Source organism: Cyclopterus lumpus, chromosome 7 (genome assembly GCF_009769545.1).
Source record: "Cyclopterus lumpus isolate fCycLum1 chromosome 7, fCycLum1.pri, whole genome shotgun sequence".
Classification (NCBI taxonomy): domain Eukaryota; kingdom Metazoa; phylum Chordata; class Actinopteri; order Perciformes; family Cyclopteridae; genus Cyclopterus; species Cyclopterus lumpus.
In genome coordinates this window covers 17,979,382-17,986,401 of record NC_046972.1, presented here as the reverse complement: position 1 = coordinate 17,986,401, position 7,020 = coordinate 17,979,382, and the positions used below count along the sequence as shown (strand labels likewise).

Genomic DNA, 7,020 nt, shown 5'->3' with positions numbered 1-7,020 from the left:
CCCCAAAACAATCACCGACACAAAAAGCGACACAATGAAACAGACTTCTGTTTAAATCCACTTTAAGGAGAGAAATAATTAAAAACGGCTATGGACAGCAACTGCAGTAATTACAAGCACAACAATGTTATCTTCAATGCCCAAAAGTATTCAATAATTGCATGTGGAACCTCAAGGAGCAGAAGACGGACAATTAATACACCATAATTAATATGTGGACGCGGGTACTCTCGGGGGTGGGGTGAGGAGAGGGGGTAATTCTCAGAGTTTCAGAAAATAATCCGTGAGCTGAGGGTCACATTTTAGCACTTAACCTTTAGGCCTTAACAAAAGCATGAACATCTTCTATGACGTGGCACTGGTAGAGCAAATGACATCAACAAATCCATTAAAACGTCTGCAAAAATCAGAGATGAGAAACATCACGATGTTGTTGTATCATAAGGACAACATGCTCTTCAGCTTTCTTTTGTCAAATGCACATTTCACGTGTCGAAATTACATTGTTGTTATGTTTCGAATGCTTTATGGTTTATTGTGTCTTGGATGGATGTGTTTTTTTTCTGTAAATTGGACTTTACTGTTACCATGTTAGAATGTTTCATTCATTTTTTAAATTATGTATCATAAATCCTTTTAAAGAAACATATTTAATACTTAAATCTTATTTATTCATTTCACAATATTCCTCTCATCCTCTTCTGTGTGTTCGTCATGTTTATCCAAAGTACACTGCTACAGCACGGCTGCATTTCTGGAAGAAAAAAAAATCCCTTTTCTACTCTGTATCTCGTTTACAAAAACTTCACTCTCCACCCTACATTCTCTCTCACTCTCCCACCTTCTATCTAGATTCTCTCTCACTCTCCCCCCTGCTATCTAGATTCCCTCTCACTCTCCACCCTTCTATCTAGAGTATCTCTCACTCTCACTCTCCATCCTTCTATCTAGATTATCTCTCAATCTCCACCCTTCTATCTAGATTCTCTCTCACTCTCCATCCTTCAATCTAGATTATCTCTCACTCTCACTCTCCATCCTTCTATCTAGATTATCTCTCACTCTCCACCCTTCTATCTAGATTCTCTCTCACTCTCCATCCTTCAATCTAGATTATCTCTCACTCTCACTCTCCATCCTTCTATCTAGATTATCTCTCACTCTCCATCCTTCTATCTAGATTATCTCTCACTCTCCACCCTTCTATCTAGATTCTCTCTCACTCTCCATCCTTCAATCTAGATTATCTCTCACTCTCACTCTCCATCCTTCAATCTAGATTATCTCTCACTCTCACTCTCCATCCTTCTATCTAGATTATCTCACTCTCCACCCTTCTATCTAGATTCTCTCTCACTTTCCCCCTTCAATCTAGATTATCTCTCACTCACTCTCCATCCTTCTATCTAGATTCTCTCTCACTCTCCACCCTTCTATCTAGATTCTCTCTCACTCTCCACCCTTCTATCTAGATTCCCTCTCACTCTCCACCCTTCTATCTAGATTCTCTCTCACTCTCCCCCTTCAATCTAGATTCCCTCTCACTCTCCACCCTTCTATCTAGATTCCTTCTCACTCTCCACTCTTCTATCTAGATTCTCTCTCACTCTCCACCCTTCTATCTAGATTCCCTCTCTCAGACACCCCCCTGGGGAGGAACATGTCACTCTCTAGGGAGAGGTTGCTTCCCAGGTCGGCCATGCGGCTCCGCAGCAGGAAGTGTGTCCTCCTCTGCAGCAGCCTCTGCTGCTCCTGCTTCAGCTCCACGTAGGACCGCGAGAAGGTGTGGAAGATGGAGGTGACGGGGAAGGCCATGAGGAGGATCCCGCTCAGGATGCTGCTCAGAGCCACCACCTGGCCTGGGATGCTCCTTGGCACCATGTCCCCGTAGCCCACTGTCGTCATGGTGATGACAGCCCACCAGTAGGTAGCAGGGATGCTGGTGAACTCCTGCGTGGTGGCCATTTCATTCTCAATCAAGTACAGCAAGGGGGAATACAGTGCTATGGCAACGCACAGGAAGAGGAGGAGCAGTCCGAACTCCCGTGTGCAGCGGCGTGCCGTCAGGCCCAGAGTCTGCAGGCCCAGCGAATGGCGAGCCAGCCGCATCACGTAGAGGATACGCAGGGCTCTCAGGACGCGTAGCACCAATCCCACCTTGTCCAAGTAGCTGTTGCCAGAGCCCAGGCGCTTCTCTTCGTTGGAGGTGCTGTCCACCACCAGGGTGATGTAGTACGGCAGGATGGCCACCACGTCTATCAGGTTCAGCGGCTGCCTGAGGAAGGCCAGCTTGCTGCGGTCTTGAATGAAGCGCAGGGTGAACTCAAGGGAGAACCAGGCCACACACACCGTCTCCACGATGAAGATGTTGTAGCACATCTGGGAACACATGCCCTGTTAAAGACACTTGGGTTAGCATGTGCATCATCGGCATGTGCATGTGGTAGCTGTCGTCACTAGAGGGAACCACGTCTCTGTGAAATCAAGAAGCTCAGCACTTTGAGATGCTGCAGCATTGCACACAACCTGCAAAATGTTTCTACAACAAATGAAATATAGAAAGGAAAGATATTTGCTCATCATAGAAGAAGATCGCATACAAAATGGTTCTTCTGCAATTTTAAACGTTTTAGGAACGTCAGTTATGATTTAATGTATGAGTCGTGCCATAAATAAAAACAACAACTGTTCACTCAAAAATTGTCCTTCAGAATGCATGTTTTGAGCTTTATTTGGAAAGCTTTTTGTTTTGTGTGACGAGAGTGATGATGCTGAATCAAAGCGTGGCTGAGGAGGCTCAAAGCATTTCAAAGCACATAGCACATGGCACGGAGCCTTTGAATGCAGTCCATATCAGGGCAAAATATCATTATGAAACACACTCCCACAGAGGAGGAGAGGGTTTGAGTAGACCCATACAAGCACCTGAAAACTCCAGTAAACCTGTTCTCACTCCGAGAGAGGAACACTGACACACTTAATGCAACACTTTGTTGTCTGGCTGCGGAGTTGTTAGAACGCGATTACTGGCACTTTTAATTAAAAGGCGTGATTGAGACATGCACCGAGCATATAGCATATGGAAATACAAAGCAAGTGTGTCAAATATAATACTGGAACTTCATCAGTGCAGTTGTTGTACTTCTTTAATTTTCTTTTCATTATCCATATTACATGTTCCCATAATATTGACTAATGATTGACTTGATGACTGTACAAGAGATGATGTTTAAACTGCTTAAGCTAATGTATTATTTGCTTTGAAATAAAATCTGATTATTCATTGTTGTAAATATGATAGATGTAATGTTATTTCATCTTATGTATGCACAACTGATTTCACGAGTAGGATTCTTTTCCTAAAGAATAGTTGTTACCGAACGGTTGATTTATCATTTTATGGTAAAAGTAGTAATTCTAAGCTAATAAACATTTTTTTTACCAAAACCAGATGTGCTTTATGACAACTGTGGACATTGGCCCCTTCACTGTGACAAGCGTGGGAAGTGCAACCTGTGTCCAAAGGGTGTGTTGAGATGGAAATGTCAGAAGCGCAACATTTTCCAGTGTTTGAATGCAAACCAGCAATGCTTTGTAGCATACCATGAGCAATAAAGTGGATCTAATGCACAGTTGACGACTGTTGAGACTAAAATGTTATACATGCAATGTTTTTCTGTGTTTTGCAGTGTTCCCTTTGTTTGAATCTACTGTTTTGGTATTTGTATGTAACTACTTTTACCATGTAGTGACATCTCAACCGTACACCTGGTAAAAAAAATGCGGGGAGATTGTTGTTATTACTGGCCCAAAGAATTAAAGAAAATGCAAAGAAATCATTTTTCCATTACTTTTTTCTTGGTGAGGACATTAAAGGGTGCCTCTGAAGCCACATGACTAAATGAAAGTCGGCCTGCTGGATCTGAAAGCAGCATGACTCGCGTTTAGCAGTTACTCTCAAATGAAAGAACGTTGCGATTTTGGTTTCGCTTTCCACCCACTGACAGTACACCACATACCGCATCTGTACTTGACTTCCTGAGTGTATACAAGAAGTAAAAGTAGAACATTTGAAAACCAGTAAAGCGTTTTTTGTTTTTTGTTTAAATGGAAAGCAAAGTAGTGGCTGTTGCTCTCCACTTTCCATCCAGAGTAGATATTTCTACAAAAAGAGAGATACAATAATTAATTAAAAACCTTTAAGCACTTTCCTCTGAAAGAAAATAATGTGTGTTGCTCAATTATTTCCCTTTAATTTGAACTGAAAAGGCCAGTGTGCCAATTATGGTTGTGATTGAAGTCAGACATAAATATGAAAGCAGACTGAGACGTCTTCAAAAATATATTTCTTTCTTAAATGGCAAAACAATCTGCTTTCTAAGCAGCCGGCTGTTTTAAATGACATGACAGATGAGACATGCCATCATTAGAGTTTTCTAATGACTGCTTTTCAGAATAACATGTCAATTTCCCTCACTGGTGCGTTTGAATACAACTCAGATAAAGACGATCTCGGGGTTCAAATGTTCCCCCGTCTTCACTTTGGTGTGTCTTTATGTGGTTTGACAATGAAGTCGTGTTGCGTGTCTTCACTTTTACTTCTCCTCACTGACATGACAACACTTGACTCTGACAACAACATGTTTTGTACTTTCACTAACTTTTCTTGTGTTATATTAAAAGTCATTAGCCTATACTCACCGCCTCCTCCTCCTCCCTCATGGCAGGCATGGTGCTGATGGACAGGTTGACGGCAGTGATGGTGACAAACATCACTGACAAACAAGCAAAGATCTTCCCCGGCAGGCCGGAGTGAGGCCTCTCCACCATGTCTCTTAGGCTTCCCATGCACCGATTGACTCTGGATTCGGTTGCGTTCTCCCTGCGTCCACTGTCTGAATCCAGCAGATCCTCCAGGAGTTCCTCCTCCTCCTCCGCTCTCTCCATCGCTTCAAACTCCTGCACGCGCTGCAGCAGACGCCGGCGACAGCACCACTCCAGGCTCTCCTCGGGGACCCCCCAGTAGAGCAGCTCCTCCCTGAAGGAGAGGGCGCACATCTCCCTGAGGGACCGCAGCTTACCCGCCCGCAGAAAGGTCAGGATGGTACGGAAGGCAGAGGGGCTACGGTCGAAGAAGAACTCATTGTGTGTCACGTCGTAGTCATCACAAATACACATGATCTCGTCAAAGCTGCTGCAGAGGTGCAGCTGGCCCAGACGAGACAGGGGGAAGTCCTCCAAGGTGGTCCAGGGCAGCTGGTAACGCAGGCCACCCACATTGATGATGGCGTGGAGCTTACGGGCGCTGGACAGTGAGGTGTCGTTGCGGATGGAGCGGAGCTCAGGGGCACGCTGCGCCCTCTTGTAGAAGACCCCCTTTTGAGCCTCCTCTTCTTGTAGGGGAGGGAGGTTGAAGGAGGAATCAGAGGCACAGCTCAGGACACTGTAGTCATAGTCGGAGCCATCACCCGCCAACAGGGTCATCTTTACTGGTCCACTCACATCCCTATGCTCAGCCTGCCACCATCACACTGTCACCTTTAATGGGGAAACAGAGAATGAACAGTCTCATAGAAAGGCATTTATATTTTACAAATTCATTAAATTGATTTTTTGAAGAGCTTCCATTAATAGTTTGAAGTAAGACAGTAAATTGTAAACTGACTGTGATTTACAGTAAAGAGTCAGAGCAATACTGACACTTAGGCCCTAATGCTTTACCACTGAAACCATGGAAATCCCTTTTACCGAAGGACGAGTAAGACCATGCTGCAGCATTATTGCAGCAGGAGGCACTTAGATTATTGATATTGTAATGGCCACATGAAGGCAAGCATACACCTGCTTGAAATATTCCACCACAAGACCTCTGATAATGTGAAGATGAAAAATGAATTGTAATTGTTTTTTATGCTGCTCAACCAACCTCGTTTTTCCAATAGTTAAATTATGTCGACCTACATTTTAAAAAGAAATATGAGAAAATCCCAGTTGTGAAGGGTAAACTTTATTAAAGCTGTGACTGTGTTCCAGTAGTACACAAGGTTTGTCAAAAGGAACAGTCGATCCTGTAGAAGTAGTCTCCGTTACGTCACCCGTTGATTTTTGAAGTACCATTGTGAAGCTGAAAGTGAGCGGCTCCGGCGGTCGCCATCTTGGCGGGGATGATACAGTTTATGAGTGGGAGTATATTTATTGCTTTTCAACATGGCGACGACGACGACATCATTCATATTTTGTACCAGACTGTAAACATTTCTGCTATGAAGTTGGGTATTAACATGGTGATCTATGGGGATTGACTCGCTTTTGGAGCCAGACTGAATTGAGGAACCTCCGTTTTTGGCACTGAGGTTGCCACTCGGGGACTATGATATGCACTTTGTTGCTTTTGCTGCTGAGATTTTGCTGCTGAGATTTTTCTGCGTAGACTGATACCACTATCATCTAATTACAGAGCAGCAATCACGTGTTGCTTAGCTTAGCTCAGTTTAGCTTAGCATAACGTTTGAAGCGGGGGGGAAACGAGCACAATGTAAATCCACAACTTTGATTTCTGCTTTTGTACGAATTAAACAAACGAGATGGAATTATGGAGCTTTATCTGCTGGTACGAGGATTATTTTAACTGTGGAGAGAACCGGGCCCCTACTTTTAATCGTTAGTCTAATAAATAATAAACTCTGGCCCAGAGCTTCATGATCAGCGCATGTCAGATGTATTGAACTTCTCTTGTCACTCTTAGAAGAAAAGCAATTAAGCGTGCTTCGAAAAATGTCAAATTACTAAAACAATTGAATTAAGCTTCCAGAACTTCAACCTGTAGCCACAAATTGAATTACAAAATCAACATGTCTGTGCCATTATCTATGAATATCTCAGTTGCGTGTCATTAAGCATGATCACTGATCTTGATACATTAGGCATCGAGGGATAACACTTTCACTCCCAACTGTGTGCATGAACATCTGTTACAGGCAGCAGCCTGGGAATTATACATAATGGCCTGATGTTATACTG

General features: G+C 43.4%; 1 protein-coding gene across 1 annotated transcript; it reads right to left on the bottom strand.

The window, feature by feature from the left end:
- Positions 1-1,587: 1,587 nt before the first annotated feature.
- kcng1 (potassium voltage-gated channel, subfamily G, member 1) lies at positions 1,588-5,484 on the bottom strand. Its single transcript, XM_034537807.1, has 2 exons — positions 4,702-5,484; positions 1,588-2,394 (listed from the first exon to the last, which is right to left on the bottom strand). The coding sequence occupies exons 1-2, from the start codon at positions 5,482-5,484 to the stop codon at positions 1,588-1,590; spliced, it is 1,590 nt and encodes a 529-aa protein (XP_034393698.1).
- Between the last annotated feature and the right edge of the window lie 1,536 nt (positions 5,485-7,020).

Excerpts from the sequence above, each read along its gene's own strand:
- kcng1 (XM_034537807.1), bottom strand. The coding sequence starts at position 5,484 with ATGACCCTGTTGGCGGGTGATGGCTCCGACTATGACTACAGTGTCCTG. Across the intron at positions 2,395-4,701 it reads TGAGGGAGGAGGAGGAGGCG|GGCATGTGTTCCCAGATGTG; the intron begins GTGAGTATAGGC and ends TGTCTTTAACAG.